Source organism: Varroa jacobsoni, unplaced genomic scaffold (genome assembly GCF_002532875.2).
Source record: "Varroa jacobsoni isolate VJ856 unplaced genomic scaffold, vjacob_1.0 scaffold_984, whole genome shotgun sequence".
In the NCBI taxonomy this organism is placed as follows: Eukaryota; Metazoa; Arthropoda; class Arachnida; order Mesostigmata; family Varroidae; genus Varroa; species Varroa jacobsoni.
The window spans coordinates 236,487-257,209 of NW_019213886.1; the positions used below are offsets into that span (position 1 = coordinate 236,487).

The 20,723-nt window shown below is 37.1% G+C and overlaps 1 protein-coding gene across 5 annotated transcripts in view; it reads left to right on the forward strand.

Moving 5' to 3' along the window:
- LOC111265541 (protein turtle) overlaps positions 1 to 14,092 on the forward strand; it is a 51,315-nt gene extending 37,223 nt beyond the window's left edge. Inside the window, exons 8-12 of one of the 5 annotated variants that reach the window (XM_022842313.2) lie at positions 2,715 to 3,377; positions 6,582 to 6,707; positions 11,948 to 12,070; positions 12,288 to 12,383; positions 13,712 to 14,092. In XM_022842313.2, coding sequence (XP_022698048.1) covers positions 2,715 to 3,377; positions 6,582 to 6,707; positions 11,948 to 12,070; positions 12,288 to 12,383; positions 13,712 to 13,806 — 1,103 coding nt within the window. In that variant the 3' untranslated portion in view covers positions 13,807 to 14,092. Of the gene's footprint in view, positions 1 to 2,714; positions 3,378 to 6,581; positions 6,708 to 11,004; positions 11,925 to 11,947; positions 12,071 to 12,287 lie in introns of those variants that run through there. The other 4 variants (XM_022842314.2, XM_022842312.2, XM_022842311.2 and 1 more) reach the window with 4 other exon arrangements.
- Positions 14,093 to 20,723: the final 6,631 nt, after the last annotated feature.

Consider the following 20,723-nt stretch of genomic DNA (forward strand, 5'->3'; position numbering starts at 1 on the left):
TTTAAATCAGTAAGGTTAAGGCGCTGAAAGCTCATGTTCACTGCATATTGTTATCGATAGCCGACAGCAGTTTCCGGATTTAAAGTTATCGCTAGCTCTCATATCCAGCCTAAATGTGAGGAAAAATCAAGATCGGTCCAATTCTTTGCATAATAATACATTTTCTGTAGTTTACATTGACAAAAAAATAACGAAAAGCGTGTTTACTTTAGAATCAGCTAATGCGCGTTATTCAAGTATTGTAATTATGAAGACATTAGGTAAATCTATGGCATATGATTAGCGCCCATTAAGGAGAAGAAATTCAAAGAAGTGCATCATCTGCAGCTAACAGAATACCTGTTTCAACCGTAAAGCTATTTTTCAAACTGGAAGTTTATAACAGTTAAATTGCATTATGTTTCTCTTCCTTCGTATAATAGGCATATATTTTATTTTGTATATAGTCTTTATACAAGTTTGTTCCGATCTGAATGTTCCATTGGGGTTAACGAATTTCCCGTAAGGTGCCTCCAAGGGTTTGTTGACCGAGAAGAACATCGTTAGACACAAAATAGAAATCAGGTAAAGCACAACGAAACATCATTATTTTGATTCTTTATCCCCCTCCTAAAAGATGGAACATATTTTTCTTTTGAGTATGACGATTATGATCTTTTGATTTTAAGCTCTAGCGAAACACGTTGTTAAAGAAAAGTACCGATAAACGACACAACTCCGAAGATTAAAAGAACGGTCTGCTTTATTTAGTTATAAAGCAGTTCCTTAGACCCGTTCAACTTTACCACCTACGGCGATTGGCTCTAATTTTTTTAGATTAGTCTCGCAGATAAAACAAAAAAAAATATCCTTCATTTCCCTTCACTTATTGTTAGTTTCTGATATGCCGTTTGAAAGCGCTCGTCTTGTTGGATCAACGTGCGGTAATAGCATTGTGTCGTCAGTGTAATTTCAACTTAAAGCGACTCCTCCAAAAATGGATGTTCCAATGAACTTTCTGAATCCACCAATTCATTACAGGTTAGTGCTGCATCAGCATATCGGCCGTAATCGAACGTCACGTGGCCACAACGACCGGTTTTTGCACAAAGTTGTCATCCAAGAAGAACCAAATAATTGAAATGTGTGACTACAAGAAAATAAGCCAAAGCCCTGGGTCCAATTTGACCTCCGCTCAAAAAATGTTTTGTTTTGCGTTTGGTGGGAGTCCAAGGCTTGGTTCATTAGAAGTTGCTTCCCACAAACCAGGCCAGATCGAGGCATTTATTTAACCAAGTTGCGTCCCGCGTACTCAAGAGGAAAACCCAACAAACGAAATCATGTCATCCTGCTCCATGGCAGCGGGAGGCTACAGACCGTAAACATCGTTAGAACTACTCGTTACGACTTCAAATTGGAAGCTTTGTTGCACCTTCCATATTCTCTGGACCTTCCGCGGATTTTACTCTACGGATTTTTACTTTTCTCATTTACTGAACAATTGTAGCCTTACCCTTGATACTGATCAAGAACTTCAAACATAATTGGAAAATCTCTTCGAGACGAAACGAGCTACTTTCTGGCAATACAGCATTTGGTAATAACTCAGAAAGTTTTATACAATAACGGTGAATGCATAATACACCCAGTTATTGTCACAACGTGGTGATTAAGAACGTGGTGTTTTCTATTCAGAAAAACGCCGAGACTTTCTTCCCAGTTGATATTTTTCCTGTTGACGTTTTCGGTCGAACATTCCGATTTGGAGCAAAGTCTTTAGAAGAAAACAAAATACAAGCCAAGAAGATGGTAATTAAGTACCAGGATTAGTCGAACGAGAAGATTCCAAAGACTTTTTACTTAAATTAAAGCAACCTAGACTACAGAGATAAACAGACGGTTGAGCACAGAAAAATGGGTTTGCCGTATTTTAGTGCTGTGTATATCAATCTCTCTGGGGCTCAAAAATACTTTTGCGCATGGCCAGCTGAAGTTTCCACCTGATGATTTTCTTCACCCATCGCCGCCTATGACATATGTTATCTTTAGTAACATTTTCAATGCAAAAAACTTGACTGCACTTAATAGGGTAAAACCCGTTTCAACGGAATCTATTCGCCAAAGGTTCTTAATCTCTTCCTTCAAGATCCTCAGTTTAGCATAACTGAACGCAGCAAAAGTAAAGCATTGAAAGAGTTAACAAAGGCGAAGTATCTAACATCGATCCCCAGTTCTTGGTAATGCCAGCGGTACGAATTAATGGGAGTCGTGTGGAGAAATATCTCCAGTTTATGACTATTACCGTATTTCGTGCATAACAAAAGGTCTTCGTAGGTGGGGCTTCTGTGGCGCTGCACGACTACGCAGCTTGCATAAAGGTAGTTGCTCTTGTTGTATACCTTGAACACCTCTACCATATTATTTGAAACTAAGCTGAACTGTTATATATATAAATATGTACAGGATTTCACTTGAATTCAGACCGATGTCACAGTATTTGCCACTTGCTTTGATATGAGAAATGCCGGTGATGTATGAATGTACGTTAGGTGATAAATATAAGGCTCTTATAAGTTGGTATGGTGTTGAACTTTATCCTTAGGTGTATTCAAGCGGATTGTACTGTCCAAGCTAAAGGACGCTATGCTGCCTACCGCTACGCTTGTTTTGACATCCAAGTAGGAGTAATCCAAAGTAAATATCTTGCGTGTTACATGTGTGATATAACATTTCAGATGCTCCAATTTGCGCCAAAGATCGGAAAACAACGTACGGAGCTGCTCGAAATGAAGCTGTACGCATCTTGTGTGAACTGGAAGGAGATCCTAACGAAGTAACGTTTAAATGGCGCTTTAACAGGAGTAAAGACCTGGCTTTCTCGTCCAACGTCGACACGATTGGAAACCGCTCATGGCTTACTATTGTTCCCCAAACAGAGGAAGATTATGGGCATGTTATTTGTTGGGGCAAAAACAGCGTTGGTCTGCAGAGAGAGCCTTGTGTATTCAACCTAATACCTGCGAGTCCTCCAGATCCGGTGCACAATTGTAGTGTCTTTAATCAGACAGAAGAAACGTTAACAGTGACCTGTCAAGAAGGATATAATGGTGGAATCGAACAATCATTTCATATGGAACTTCGTGAGGCTGAAGAGCGCGTTATGCGAGAAAATCTCTCATTCAAAGCAAATGTTAAAACTTCTGCTCTAGAAACATCTTTTGCAATGAACCAAAAAGCGACAGGCCCTTTAGCTACTACTGTGGTAATATCGGCCTCGGGACTAGCTCCCTCTACAACGTATCTGGTGGCTGTTTGGGCGTCTAATGCTCGTGGCCAAAGCCCGCCCACAATGCTCGTAGCTCATACTATGACCTCTCCAGTTTCCCTCACCAGACGGGGTAAGCTATTTGTTTGGTATTACAGTTATTAAGAAGTCATAACCTCAAAGTCCTTTCGTTTATTACATATCTTCAAAAACCCTTAAGCCGGCTCTAGCATATTAACTTGTTGGATGATCTGTTTCTTGTGAATAGCCCACTTGAAGATCAATGAACGTGTTTTGTGCGCACATATCCATACATGTATTTGGTTTAAGGATGCTAACTTGAAAAACAGGAAAGCGCAATTTAGAAAAGATCTTTGTCTCATTGGGAAAATGCTTTTATTTTAAACTATCACACCATAACATACTTGTCGACATTTTCCCGAGCTTGCTTTCATAACACACCGTCTCCTGAAACAAGCTATTTTTTTGTAAACGAGGTAACTAAGGAAATGACTACTGTTGGTCCAATAGATCAACGGATGTGCTTGGTAACTTACGAGAAACGAAGACTTTGTAGACCTAATACAAAAAATGGATGCAGCAACGGAACTTAACGTCGAATATTTTCTTGGCCGAAAAAGTGCCTCTATTTTTTTTTTTTATAGAAATACGGCTTTTTCCTCACACGTTATGTAGTGTGTTTATGGCGAGATCTGAATCGGCGACCCCATTGGTTTCTTTCACTCAAGATCTTGGACAAACCACCGTCATTATACAATAATAGCCGGCAGGATGTATTATGGCATGATGTGCATGCCATACCTTCCTGAGAGGATGAAAGCTGCGGAAATTTCCGCTCGAACAAAACAATCGGTGGGCTGGCAAAGATATCCCGCTGCTTATGGCTGATAATAAACGGCCAGGGACAGAGTACATCCAAAGGTCACTATTATTATAGTGTATGGTCCACGGGTAAAAAATGCTCTTCCTGACCCAACGAGGTGACGCAAGCTATGCAAATTGAAAGTTTAGACGGTCTAGAATTTATGTCTGGATTTGAATCACAGATCATATGGAACGTAGTTTTCTCTGGCGTTTGTGAAGGCTTGTAACTGAAAAGCCTTTATTAGGCCAGTAATTTTTCTCATAAGAATTTGACTGTGTTGTAATGGCTACCACGCCATAACATATCCATTGAGACTTCTTCGGACTCTAATACCAAATCATCCTTCTCGGACTAGTTTTTTGTGTCATCAATATTTTTCTTATCAATGAAAATAGAACGAACTTATACCAATAGTTCTAAAGATAGACCAATATAACTGTTACGAACTCAAGTAAAAAAATTTGTGTCTGAAAAAGAAAGCAGATCCCCATTAAGCTCTGATGTGAAACGTGAAAATATTTCGTGAGAACTAAACGATTTCAATATCGAATAAAAAACTGCTAATTTTTATATTTAGAGCTTTCAGAAATTCTCAAATATTGAGCAAGGTACTTCGAAAAAGTGGTTGTAGCCATTTAACATTGCTTCAGTGGCGGGAGGTTAGCTTCACATTACTCAATATGACTTAAGGCAAAAACGCTACGATATTCAAAAGCTTTTAGAAAAATATGTAATTCATCAGATTCATCTGACAGTAAAAATCGTTTTTTATCCAGAAAAGGCAGTTTTTCAGTAAATTTCAATATTTTTTTTTTTAACTCAAGCAAATCTAACCCTGAGCTCACCCAGATTTCCGGAAGCCACGCGTTCCCACCTGCGCCGACGTATCGGCACTGCATCTCATCACCCATTACAATTCTCTCTAGAAATCTATCATTTTGTCTGTGGGTTGGTGCCTAACTACACATTGAAGGGCAATGGAAAGCCGTTCGTGGTTTTCAGTCAAAATATGGGATACATCGGCTTCTATTTTATGAATGAATTCCATTTAATTAACGCGGCTGTGTCAAAAGCGCTGTCCTTAACTACCTCAGATGGCTAAACGGGGTGAGGTGCACACCTTCGAAAACATCAAACCACCTTCGAGCAGTTCTTCTAGGCATAGTCTTTGGCGTAAGCACCACATATATCTTGGACTGCTTCAATAATGTTTGAACCTTGATAAAAGGAAATACTCTGAATGCCAGAAATGCGTCTTTTTTCATATAAAATACCCATTTTCAAAGCTAGGACTCGTAACTAGTTTGAAACGAAATTTCGTTCAGCATACAACGGCATTATGACTACCTTATAAAGCAGAAAAAATGGTTTGCTCATTATATATATATAGGAACTAACCATTTTCTATACCTTATAAGGCAATCATAGTGCCATATATAACTGTCAAGTCCACTTAAATCTTCGCCGAGAGGGCTTGGTGATCTCCGTGTATATTTACCCATCGTAACACTAAACAGCAGGGTCAGAGGCCCGCACGCCAATTATTTGCTGTACACAAAGAGTCTTGTGGTGAAGCTTCATATTGAGCCCAATGCGAAAAATAACCTTGATAACCTTTGCAGACGGCTAAATAGAGGACAAGTCGAGAGGTTTTTGTCGTCCGATCTTTCTTTAGTGGATTTATAATGTGTTGCTGTTATAAACAACATTCAAATACTATTATCCTATGAGTTTGTATCCACATTTGCTGTGGCGAAAGTGTAAAAAGCGCAGAGGAATAGTTAAGCTTACTAATGATGTAGACAGTATCTAGCATAATTTTATGGATTTTTCTGCAATAATAAGAATATTAAAAAGATGCAAAGATAACTAAATCTTTTGCGAGAAGCTGTAAGTTATGGAAAATCATGGATATATTGTTCAATATATTACTAGCAAGCGCTCTATGGACTTATATCTCCACGTTTGTATTGTATTGTAGGGCACTATGATCTGGTTCTACCATTATAATGACCGCGAAATTTTTTTTGCGAAATTTAAAAGAGATACGTATAATTTTAAGATACTTTTACGTCAGTTATCTTCTGTTACTAAAGATTATTTTGAATTCATCTGTTGCATCATGTAAATATTACGCGAGTTACATATATTTTGTTTTTATGTTAATATAATTTATCGTAATCACTTAGTTTCTTATGTGATTGTGAGCTGTTCGTTGTAAAATCGTACTAAGTCTATCAATAGTTTGACCACACAGACCTATCCTAAAAGTTTTAGTTCATAAAATATCTTTATGAAGCATATCACTTCATCGAGGGCATACCCAGACGGCCTGTAATTGAAAAATGGTTTTAAAAATGACTCATGTAGCCTTAAATGCTACTAATGAAAAGCAAACTACGTTATCAATTATTATTTTAATCTCTGTTGCAAATATATAATACATTTCAGGCCTGTGGCACGTTACCCTAAGCCCTCTACTGTTAATTCTCATCTCGGTGGCGATGGGAATATTACTGGTGGCGTTCATAATAATATTCGTAATGAAGATTCGAACTAAACAAGTAATAAAGAACTGTAAGTACAGCATTCTGTTGTCAGCATGTTTTAGCTTATTGTAGGGTGCAAGTCCAGCCAGTGTTTTTTCACAACTGATGGAATTAATTGTCAATAAACAGTAATTTTTTTCTGATTATAAAATATAGAATATGTAAATTATATAATGAAAACAACCAATCGCTTTCGTTTAAACGTTCAATAACATTTTTACAATATTTTATCGAGAAATAGATTTGAATTATTATAATTCAGATCTCTACCTTTACTTTCTACCTTTAGCAACAACTTCTGAAAACGTATTGCTGAATTCGAATTTGTTTCTTTCGCAGTGTTCAAGAAGATGTTTCGGGTTTTTTTCCAACACTGCCATCCGCATTGTTTCAGAGCGTTTATCCCTATTTTGAAGTTTCACTATGTTCACCGAAATGTGCCCTTTGCGGCACACATTTGCTTTTTGTTTACATCTGATTATACAGGAGCTTCTAATTAAAGTATATTTTAACAAATTTATATTAAATTAACAGATCATATATATGATCATTCTGTTAGTGGTCCGAAGATACACCAGATAGGTTGTTTAACTTATCACTTGGACAAGGTAGCTAACATCTCAGCTCAGTCTTTGAGACGAACATACGATACATTGCAAAGATAGGTTGATTTTTTTTTCTATGATCAGCTTTATGATTATTTCATTTAATCTATGATTAGCTGGTAAAATCGTGTCTTCCTAGAACTATCCACGTCTTTGATAGTTGGCTTATCAACTGTATAATTTTTATCACTTCGCTTATTTTCCATACGTGATAGCCCACCTTTTTTCCGCTTTTTTCTGTTATTTTTCAAGAGGAATCCGAACTCTAATTGATGATTAGTTTTTCGATTACATGAAATCTTGCTCTTAACAAATGATATTCGTTATAAAAACAGGGTTGTATTCGTTCAAGATAAAGTTCAAAATGTCTCTAATTTTCTGGTTAGATTGTTTCTGATATATTATTTTGAAACAGTACATGCTACAACATATGTCTACATATAGGTCGTAATTTTTTATTGCGGTTACTTTATTCCTCGATAAAACTCAAGATTTTGCAGCTATTTTCTCAGCGTAAATCTATATCTTTGACTCGTAAACTGGAAAAGAGGTTCCAGATTTTTCGTAAATATAAACTTTTGCCGATTTTATGGCGTTTGAGCAGTTTGTATAGAGTATAGAAAAAAAGATGGCATACTTGTACTAATCTTAATGGAAATTTTATCTGAGCAAATAAAGCGAAATTGTCGATAATTTTTTGACACAATATCGTTATTCTCCTACTAAAGCTTTTTGTAACAATGATCTTGCTGTGTCACCACACTACCCGTTTCCCCCATTCCAGTTCATTATCTTCATATCCCTTTTGGGAATTACGTGCTTATTTCGTTGAGCTTTTCCAATACAAATTTTTCACAAAATATCAAACAAACAAAGTAGTTCTTCGGTTTGCTCTATTTCATGTGGAGTACACCCCAGGTTGCAACTCCAACGAAACACCAAAAGTAGGTCAATATTACTACTTGACTTGACTCGGGCAAGCCGATGGACACTATTTATCACCTGCCTGGCTTTCCCCAAACTTATGCAAATAAATTAGTGGACAACTATTATTAGCGTGGGCCGGGGAGTAATTACCCGCCAGAATCACCAAGCGATTAGTTATTTACGCGTGGTATTATCCTGCAAGTCAGATTCAAAATTAAACAGATAGGTTGAAAATATTACAAACTCTTAATAGGAGTAGGCTTACTCAAATTAGCACCAAAATAATGTAAAGGTTCTTTTTGACAAAAACCACACATTCAGGTAGCTTAATATTATGCACATTCCATGCCAACATTATATTTTAACCACTCATAAATAACAGTTCAAAGCAACCATTCTATGGGGGAGATTTACATGCGACACATAGAAACAGCCGCACATGCTTGTTAGTGGTATCTCATGGATGGTTCCTAGTTCGCCACACGTCCTTAGGTATTAACAAACCTGAGGTCCACCTTGAGTACATACCAACAGTCAACCGGTTGCAATTGTCCTGCTCTGCTAAAGCCGTTACTCAATTATTGAGCAACGGCTTTTTAATATGAATTGGAGAGGTACTATAGCTCAATTGGAATTTCAAACCCTTGGCAATTCTCTAACTTCTGGGACAGCGATTCGTATCTTTTAGTGCAGCTAACCCGTTGCAAAAATCGTACTTGCCTGAGGCAGTTGGTCTAACATCGTGTTACTGTTTCACTGTTCCATGTATTTTGCTCTCCCATTATAATGTTTTAATATTGCGCTCATAATGCAAATATGTAATCAGTAATACCGTGCTTTTCCAGTACTTGAGTTTAGTATTTTTAGCATTTTAATTCGAATTGAGTATGTGCTTAATCGCACAGATACAGGCGTTTATTTCGTGTTGCATTTGTTCTGATATATCGTGGCAATTATTCAGTCTAATCATATGTTCTTGATTGACGGAATTCGTTACTGTGTTAGTGACTCCATTATCTTGTCGCATTTATACCCTGTTTGTTTTGACAATAATCGACAATACTAGTAGAATGGTTCCTCTTTCTTATTGGAGACATCCCAAGAGACTTAGTGCAATGAATGTGGTGATACGGCGAACTCGTGAATGCGCTCGTAAAACCTTGAAAAAATAGCTGGACTCGACTCTGAACTTGATAATATAGAGCCGTTCATTCTAATCCATTTGTACTCCCTGTGTTAAGTGTCCCAATGGCTGATAAGCACAAAGAGAGCTTTTTTAATGTAGTTTGAAGACAACCATTCATGCATTACGAGCTGAGCGCGTTCTCCACGCAATAGAATCTTCAGAAACGTTTTCGAAAAGAATTAATTTCTTATCGTGTACGTGGTGCCAGCTAGAGGCCTCAGCTAACCCTGCCTTTTTACAATCATTCTCGGTCTTTTTTTAGAACGTGACTAATTTGAATACCCTATTGTATTTTCTCCATCTCGTTGATTAAATTAATCACGTGCCATTGTATCCCGTTCTACTAACGGAATGTTTTTAAAAAAAAGTTCTACAGCCACGATGCAGGTATCTTGTTAGCCTGATATAATACTTCGTATTTCACCTTGCCTGACATAAAATATTGGTCAGAAGTGTTAGCGACTTTTACTTTTTGGAAGGTTTAATTGGACACATTTATCTACGCAACACTACTTCCACGTGACAGTTTGGATACACGGACGGTTTTGTTGTCACACTACGTGCAACTTTGTTACCCAGCACAATGTTGATATTAGCACAGCTCGGGCTGTGAGACGGAGCACAATAGCATCGCAGTTTATGCGCCTTGGTTATCATTGGGCGGCAGCAGTCGTAGCCAGTGATTTCAGTCGGTTAATATTGTGCTTTACGGGAAACAAGAATTCTACAAGGCGGTGTATTTGCTCCGTCGGATTCGTTTCCCGCGTATATCTTGTAATAAGGCAAGTTTTTGGGTTGCTAACGAGCTCAACTTAGGCCTTTCTCAGATTTTATATCTTTCGTTATGGTTTTGCTGCATTTAGTGGTGTCAGCATCCACCCTTTTTTTAAACTCTAAAATAAGACTTTCAAAGTGACTCATAGGAGTTGCTCATATTTGGTTGAATTGCTATATTAGGTATGTGAACTTTGAACTGATATTTTTGTTTGCGCATTTATGTGCAGTATATTTATTTATTTTTTTTATTTCCAATGTAAATGCACCTATTGAAATGGGTACAGTATGATTAAACCAGCTTTTAGAATCGTATATACTCATTTCAAATTATATTGTACTCAAAATAGAGTCATGCATGTGAGAACCGTGTGTAGGGATCAATTTTGGAGCTGAACCAGAATCTGAAAGTAGGTTTTACGCAGATTTCAACATGATTATTGTGCAATGTTGGGGCTACGTGGACGCTTATGGCCAAAGTAATTTCCTTATAAGGATACAACATACGTTTCGAATTAGTTGATTCCTTCTGTCGTCTTTAGAATGGAAATTTTTCCTTACTATTATTTTCTTTGACAGTCTCGGTCGCAGCAATCATTTAGGGATGTAACTTACAGCAGGTGCCTAAGACTCATGCGAGCAACATATCTCATCAGAACTTTATATAAACTTTTTTCTTTTTGGAAGTAAAACGACATTATTATATCTTGAAAATTTTCCTTCTAGTTCTATATTTTTAACATAACTCCATATCGGCAACGCGCGTTTGAACAAACTCCTTGCTAACAGAAGGCCACGACTCCTTTGTAAGTGTGTAAAATTTTTTTCTCCAGGAGCGGGCCAAAATCAAGAAAGAGGATCGGTACGGAATACCGTCCCAGTAACATGGAAGAAAACGTTGCTAATTTTCTCAGTTACTGCGACGGCAATTGGGTCACCTGCACGGAAATGTTGGGCATTTTGTTTTACTTCGAAAATCGTGATGGAATCCCCATCTATATCTGTTGTGTTGTAAAGGTTAACGCTAGAGAGTTATTACAACTGATATTATTTTAGCATAGCTTTTAAAGCACGTTAGCGTCACAGTATAAAGATGTTGGGTGCACATACTATGTAGGTTAGAAATGCCATCAAATGAATGAAAATATTATATAAACTCTATACAGCTGAATACGCTAATTATGTCAAAGCTTTCGTCTTTCCTTAAAGATGTGCAGGTGTTTGCATACTAAAAATACTTTTTGTAGAGCAAGCCGCCGTCAAAAGCAACTATTTCCTATCTCGCCGGTTGTACAAGATGTTGGGGTGCGAAGGCGTTTGCGCCAGTGAACACGGTATCAACAGCGGTGAAGAAGCCCCGGTTTAAGCAAGTAGAGCAAGCGTTGCGGAGTAACAATGTCAGTCCAACAATATTGGGCATCATCACACGACCTTACTATAGCAAACCGTGTGCTTAGCGTTACGACGCTTATCAATAGTCCTAAGCATTTCCATAGTTATCATTATATATATTAGTATATAAATACGAGGTGCTGCTCGAATAAATAGCATTTGTGTGGATGCTAGTACGCTGTCACTATCCTTTTGTCCTGGCTGTCTCCTTTCCTTTCTAGCTGTAAAATAAACGTCGCTATCAGCATACGAAATAAACAACAGTTATAGCTGTTAAGCCTTTGGAATCGATAGAGCGCAAGACTGCCATATATATATATATATATATATATATATATATATTAGACAAGAGGCATTTTAAAAAATTTTGTTGAAACATTTCAGCAACGCTAAACAGAGGGGCCTGTGAAGACAAACCTCAACATTTCCAAATAAAAAAGAACATCATTACTAACTTCGAGCAGTCGCCCTACAGAAATAAAGAAAAATGCCCTGATATCATCCCTCGTAAGTACTTTTATAGTGTTATAATAGTGATAAGAAAATGTTTCAATACTTTAAATGGTTTCTCATTTAAATAGCATCTACAGCATGCATATACGCTTTTTAGAGACCGATTCGTAAATAGTACTGTAATTTTCCCAAGTAGATGGAACAAATACATAATTAGTCTGGATAAAGGAAGGACTTACTTTTCTAATTTGATTAATAAATTTTCTTACAGCTGAACCTCTAAATAACTGCCGGTTGGACACATGCTTGCTCGATACTTCAATGCCAAGAAATGCGAGTCTCCTCCCCTCAGCTAAAAATGTTGGAGGTGTGACCTGCAGTTTGGTGGGAACTTGCGAACCACCGAATAGCATGATACAGGTGGCAGGGCTAGAGCAATCTGTAGCACCGTTATGTACAGGCACTTTGAAAAATAACGCGTGGAATACCCGAGTCACGATCCATGAAATGCATGCACTGCGCATTCAGCAGCCCGTCTTATCTTCAGTGAACTAGCGTAGGGCAAATTTGCCTCAACACGATAAATCTCATTTGACCCTACAGAGTCCTATACCGCTTAGAGATAACTCTTCTTAAGCTTGGTGTAGAATGGAGTCAATCTTTTTGCCATATTTAATAAGAGCTTTTGCGTTCTCGAACACGCCATCTTTGGAAGAACGTACTTGCAGACTTAGAAGTTTTGAGCACTGACAGCCCGGCTAAAACCTGGTATATCGTACTCATTAATTAAGAACTGAATATCTTTTAGTTTTTCAGAATCGTTATGAACGTCAATACGTTGTTTCTAGCTTGGTATTCAAATAATTCACGAAATTGCTTTTAGCATAATGTAGGATATCATGTTTAACAGTTTGCCTTCTGATCGGTGATATTACTTCAATATAATCAGTAACAATTTTACCTTACCTAACAAGCTTCTAATTTCTTTTATGCTTGTCAAAGCTGTTGTTGCTTGTGACATATATGTCAATTAATAGATTATCTTAGACATTTTGGTAATTTTTTCTATCCTTTTACTTAGTTGCCCGATTTTACTATTATTATTTATTCCGAGAAGTAAGGTTCTTATGTACCGCAGACCGGTCTGACTTCAGTCGGTTTATCTGTATACTTACTTTATTAATTACTATTACTTATTGATCCAGTTTGAAGTTTAGTGGAGTAATAATCTGCGTTCACATGACTTCATTCTGTGAAGGTGGAATGGCCCGTTACTAAGCATTATTGTCCTGTAGTTTAGACTGGCCTTATCTTAACTAGCGAAATGTCTACACATTGGACTGCATGATGATACGCCGAGCTGCATCATTCACTATTGGCTAAAAAAGACTGCTCTATCGGTTACTCTATGGTGAATCTTAGAGACGTTCGAATTAGCCTGCCTTACACTCTACCTGACATTTGGAAAATAAGAATTTCAAAGAATTATTATATACTGAGATAATTATAGAATAATTCGAAGTGACATCCTTCAGATAATAAAAAAAGCTGGTATTTTTGTTTCACCTTACGGTATATATTATATGTAGCACTTAGGACGGTTGCCAACGTGATCGAACACACCGCTTTAACGGCGCATCTGTTTGTTCGCACTTTTTAGTGATATTCGCATTTGCCCGTTTTCAATATTTCCAGCTACTTTAACAGCCACTTACGCTGACCTGGAGTACTGGATGGATTCACTACCGCAAGCTCTCAAATGTGTTACGCCTCATTTTCTACCAGCCTAGAGGCCTATCAGATCTTTGGCATTACAGCACAAATGAAGAGTCTCAAATATTTATGTGGATATCGACTCCGAATATATGCCATTTCTCCAGGCAGTACCAGGCTTCCAATGGGGTATTGGTGCTAACAGGCTGCAGCCTTTGTAAAAATGAAATGATGTGTTATTGTTTTTGCTTGAAGTTTGATATATGCAGTGATTGTGACATAATAGCTGTATAAGTAAGAATAAAGAAGTTGTGGTGAAAGATACTATCGGTATGCAATACGAGTAACGGCAACTTTTAATTATGTTTTGAAGTTATCTTTACCCAGCTTTTGTAATATTCATTTTGTTTAAAGGGTAGCTGAAAAGTAGCTCTTACAAAATAACATACAGTGGGTATAAACTCATACACGTATATTCTTTTAGAGTATAAAGCGAAGTATCTATTACTAGTTGACGAACTTCTCATAACAAGCAAGGAAAGAGGTAAATACAAAAATACTAAATTGCCGAAATCAGTTGTTGGTAGTACTAAACTGCGACACCTTTACAAACGGAAGGTGCACGCATAGGGTTTAAGCATTAAAATGCCAAGCAGAATCACCGAGTATGGGTATTTTGAGAACTCAGTGTTTCAGGTGATATTGTCTAAAAAAAAAGATACATCCCACTTTTAAAGTATACGTCTTACTGTTCTTGAGAAGCTACTGATACAACATATCTTACATTCAGGTAAGTCCAGGCTGTTTTCAGCATGCCGTCTTACAATTTAAAGGTCGTTAGAAAATATTCACACCTGCTGATAAGTTAATTGTACATGGTATACAAAAACGTAAAACACAGTCTTTATGATGGAAGCATGATACCAAAATCCAAATAGCCATTATCAGATTACATCTCCTGTACAAACTTGCCAATGCATCATCTATAATTTCGTGTTACTTGTCCGACTTAATATCGTAGAGTTTAATTAGATTTTTTCTCTTACAAAGCTATTAGCGTTTGATACTGGCGTTAAGTGCACGTAAGATGGAGAAGCTTATATGTTTTTTCTTTCTCTGGTGTGTAATGTCAATTTAGATCACTTTTAGGAACTTGTTCGACAACCCTTGAGCATTAGTCAAAGACCTGAAGGTTATGAAGTTGTGTTTCTTAAATTTAAAAAATTGGTAAAAAATTGAGTTTGTCAGATAATTGTCGATGTTTTTTTTTCAATTTAGAGGTAACATGGTCATTTTAGTCGAATTGGCTGAGATATGATGAAATATGAACCACCGCAGTTCATATTCTCTAAATTGATTACTTTCTCCCAAAAAAGTACTTTTTCTCCCATAAAAACGCGTGATGCCAATTCGGTTTGCAAAATGGTTGGTGAAGTCTGAAGCATCTGGCAAAAAAAAATTAACTTAATGTGGGTTCATACTCTTTAATTAAAATTTTTAAATAATAATATTTAAATTAAGATAAGTTTTTATACAGTTTAAATGATAATAACAGGAAAAAAGTTTTTTTTCTGAGTTTAATGCTCTATAGGTTGCAAAACGCCACGCGCGACCTGATGTACCGGGATTGTTTTTACAAGAGTACTCCGTTGGGAGAATAAGCTTGCTAGGTCCAAAAGATACCGATCGTTTGGTTTCGTTGCTGAGAAGTTATTTCCAGCGGAACTAGTACATGGTTTTTCTTTTTCCTTATATCACTTCAATTGTCACAAAGAAGTTGGAAAAGATTTAAAATTTTTAAAGATTTGTATGCAATCTGTGAATCAGGGAAATAGAAATACTGCAACGAGAAACAAGGTTGATGCTCCAGTATTTCGGAAAAATGGCAACCGGATAATTCTTACAGGTGTAGGTCTGTCTGCAGTCGAACTGCAGTTTATGTTAAACCACGTCAAACTTGTTCGTATTCAATACGTACTACGGACTAATGTATAAAAGCAAAACAGTAACGGGGCATGGTAATAGCAACGGGATAACTGTTGATGTGTGCTCGATGCATAATCTTTGGTAGGCTGATATGTAGCATCAACGAATCAGATTAGTTAATCAAAGGTGCAGGGTGAAGCCAGGGACCTGTCCAGTCTACCCAGAATATTACTAAACCTAAATCTGTTCGTCTGTATGCTCATTCGTGTGAATGTTTGTTCGAGCCAAATCGTCTCCGTAAAATAATCGCATTGAACTGATACTACAGGGATGCTAGACTTTCATTCTGTGTTGATGCTGTATTTGAGGTGAAAAGGACTAGATGAATACTATTTTCCCAGCAAGACGTATATTCTTGCAAAACGTAATGTGAGTACAAGCAGGCTGGTCATACTTTGTGACCCGCTCAACAACCTTTAAGAATTTGTGATTTATGTTGGAAAATTGCTTGCTTTTCAGGCTCAATAAAATAGACATATTGCTAGACTTATAGAGAATATTTGAAATGTCTTTTATGGAAAAGCTGTTGCCTTTTCAAACTCCGATTTGATCCGATCAAACAACAAACATTGATTTAAAGGAAAGACGTTTTTGACTTTCTTGCAGTTTAATAATGGAATGGCAATTTTTGCCTAAATGGTTAAGGATTGATGAAGTTTGGAATATCTCAGTTCATATTCTATTGATGGGATGCGTATATTCTTTGAGTTGGGAATACAACGTTTTAATTAGAGCGCGGGGATAACTGTAAGAGACAACGGACTCTAGGCTAAGTAAATGCGTCCATGGAAATTGACGTTACATGTATATATAGAGCAATCAATTTTATTTGAAATTTTGAAAAACGTTTATATTTAAAATTTTGAAATAAGGATCGATTATTCAAGTTCTTGTTAATATACATGCACTGCATTACCGGATCAATGGCAATACAGAAACGAGGTTTATGAGACATTCATTTCACCACGAAAACCAATTATTACAACAGGGTGATGAATAACTGGATCAAGGTAACGAGGTCACTCTCGTAAAGTTAGAAATCGACTAGGTCATAGAAGTACAATTAGTGTAACTGGATTAATATAAGTAATACAACATTATCCTAAGAGGAGTGCAACCAAATATTTTTAAAGAAAATGGTTTGCCATCGAGTTTACGTTAGGTTAGACGTAGTAGGAATTGAATGTTAGAGGCTGATAAGTCACATTTACTTCATAAGGAGGCGTTGATGGTCTGCTACTTCTTGAGGCGTCATAGATGGATGTTCTGGCTTTAAACGTGTTGCGTATCGTTAAGCTTATTTGCCTTTACAGTGCTTTTAGCGTGGTTTTAAAATATAACTTTTGCTCGGTGTTTCCCATTTTATTTAATTATCCACCTTCATTCATCATTTATTGAATCAAGCTGTTGAATTAACTCACTTAATTAAATAAATAACATAAAGTAGTCAAATCAGATGATCAGCACAAAATGCTACATGTGTATTTATGTTTCTCTGTAGCCGACTATATTCATTCCTTTCGAATTCGATGCTAACAGGTCTGCAGAGTAGCGCATTAAAATTTCTCACCCGCCAAAAAACCTCTTCCTGAATATAGCTTGTCGTCGAATATCTCATACATAATATACAGAACAGTATAATCACATACTCCAAAAAAACTTAAAACATTTAGTTGTTCGAGACGTTTGGAAATTCGAGACTAGAAATGTTGACATATTGTTTGTATCTACAAACTATCATACTTACGATTCCAATTCCAAATTCGAAGTCCAGACGGCCTAGTAGAATTCCACACGAGTCAGGTAAATGTCAGATGTTACTCTGCGATTGTTATTTGGAGGCTATTCTTATCGAAGAAGCAAACGACCTATCGTATACATGACAACTTTGAAGCTACCATATCTATCTACGAGAAATGGCACACTAACAACGGCTCCTCGCCAAAAAGATGTTGGTTTTTCAAGCATTTATTAAATGCTTGAGACACCCGTGCATAAAGCTTTTCCTAAGTTAGATAGATTCGGAGACTTTTCTGGCGTATATAGCAGATTGTAGGAACGTATAGATAACAGAAGTCACTAATCTGGTCATCTGCGATACTAAAACCTTTAGGACTCGTTTTAATTAAAAACAATAGTGATTGCTAGAACAATTGTATTTTAGACATAATTTAACGCTTTTTAGCGTAGTAATATAGCGATGGTATTTGAGTGCCTCCTATTACGAATGTATTGCATAGCTAAATCCGCTCATTACTACAACTTATGCACTTCCTGTTATTTAACAGATGTGAGACAAGGACTCAACTATCTAGAGACCTTTTAAAACTACCAATTGACATTTTTTAAAACTATGCAGAGGCTTTGTTGTCCATTTTTTGTCCATTGTGAATTTAAATGCACTGGTTTAAATGCTAAGTGTTTTTTTAAGCATTTAAGACTTCACGTGGAGTTCAATAGAACCAGTTTTATCCGGCCAATGAGGAAACTACAATCAGTGCAATGCAAGACAGGGGCAGCGTTACTGGGATGAACGAAACTGTGTGCGGTTTTGTGCAAGCCGTCTAAGCACAAAGATGAGGCTGAAACCTACGAAGTCACTGTAATAAAGCGCGAAAGGTAATCGAAGGGATATACTGTCAGATAGCTTAAGAACAGTACCCGAAGGAAGTGCAAAAAATAAATAGTTACTTCTACTCTAGGACTACCTATCGGAGAGGCGTCACATATTAGAGGGCGAATTTCTGTCAGATAAGAAAATGTGGTTCGTAAATTGTTCGCGAACTATATACAATATGGAAGATACCTCAAACGCCCGAGGAACTAGCCGCTAAAACGACATAAACGTGGATTTTGAATATGACTTCTGGTACCTCGACATGCGAAAGAGTCTAGTCCAAAGTGCGGGTATCTGTTCGAGTAGGCCCCTGGACTACACAGGAGGTTTGTGGTAGTTTCTTAAGATAACCTAGTTACATTGCGTCATCCATAACATGTTGGTCCGATAACACACGAACACACATATCGGTTAAAGTGCGTAGTCAACAAATTGCCGAGTGAAACAGGTTTTAGTAACTGGTTACAATGAATCGTTTTCAGCCACTTAGGACATAGTATAAAGGTAGACAACCAGTTTTGTTTGATTAACGACAAAAATACAATTGGCGACTCGCAACTGACTTAGCACAATGCTAATGTCTATAGGGTAACCTCAATGTCAGTTTTAGACTAACGTGTTAGTCCCTTGCAATTTGGTAGGAATAACGAAGTGTACGCAGCCTTACTACTAGACCTCAGGATTGGCCAGATATTGGTCTGCCTGATATCTGCTCAATTGCAGAGAGTGGCTAGAGCGCTACCCGTGGGCTTTACGCCGTGCCTGCTTTGTTATTAAACATACTTGACTTCTCTAGAGGTAAAAGGTTAACTATATTTATGATAAAGGTAGCGTCAAGTAGCGATCGGCTATTTCCCAATAATTATACTTCCCCGGATTCTTCCACAAAATAGTATAAAAACAACTTTCCGTGAAATGCACATTGAGCACACATTGTGCAACATAACTCGAAAAACAGTTCCCGATAACATATCAACGCGTACGATGCTGGTAGCCATGTTATACATTTGGTGCCGCGTTGTTTCAAATAGAGGGAACGAGAACGAAAAAATGCTGAAAGATCGGTCAAGGGAATGTTGCCATTAATCAATCAAATTAACAAGGGTTTAGTTCGCTCTAAACGACAAATTCTATAACGCTTTAAAGGAAAGAATGCCCTTTATGGGAAACTATATGCGCAGGTCTTCCCGGGATGAAATTCTAGCGGCCCAGAAAGTCAGCTCAATCGAACAGTTTTAAGAAGTCTATGAAGAATATGAAAAACAAAAGAGCACATTTTTAGTAGCATGCTAGATAGTAAACTACATTGCTTCGAGCCTTTGTCAGTGTTAAACATGTTTTTCATTTGTACGGAGGCAAGATTAATCTATTAACCCTTTTTTATTTTGAGATCTCTCTCGTTGTTTTGTGGAAAATTCATTTGAACCTTCAGTTTTGTGATTTCTTTTATGACTCAGATTATTTTTTTGCTGTTAATACATTGGTAACGCCGTTAAATATCAGGTTTTCAGCCCCTCTGCTTCCAGTTCCAGTTGTGAATTAGCACAGTTGTGTGTCGGTGAGTTTAAGATCGAATTACTCGTGTAGTTTATTTACATTAAAGAGTGCTACGAATGACGCAAGTTTGGTTGCTTCCTTCCGTTAATTGAGGGCAGTCTTGGTGCAGCGGGAACTTTTAACGCAGCTGAGAGCAACGTACAGTTACACCGTGATTAGACAGGTTCTTCGAGAAATATAAGAATGTATTCCATTGTTGGTTCTTATGAATGCATCGTCATAGCAAATCATTAATTGTAGTGAAAATCAACGTCAATATTGTGAAAGATCGTCGTTTTTGGAAGATCCTCGGAAGCATGATCATGTAGTTCTTAAATGCAATGTTGATCAATTTTATGATTATATGGAAACTGTATAGATCATGAACGATCATCCTTGTACCGGACAGGTTCTTTGTTCAATGTTGTGTCCTCCTTGAAATGAATGGAAAGCGTAAATCGAAAGCACGCATTTCTGCCTTCGAGTACTACTAAAGTTACGATGATGCCTGGCTATGCTATTGCACTATCCTGTTTTCTATCCCCTTTTTACCCTGGCTAAAATAGCTCGGTAACAAAAATTTGGCTCTTCCTGAAGTGTCGACGACGATTACTAAACCATTGTTTTCGTTTAGACATCATGGCTGAGTTCTCTTTGTTAATTAGAATAGTTCATGAATGTTTATGCTGTCTTTTCACTCCGTAACCTAGTATTTTAGTTATTCAGTAGGATTTCGGTCTTTTCGTTCTCGTAATACTAAAATTGAATTTAAATTTCAATTATAGAATTGGCAGATATCTTTTATCTTTTTTATTAAAGCCCTGTGATTTTATTACAATATATGCAAAAGAATAT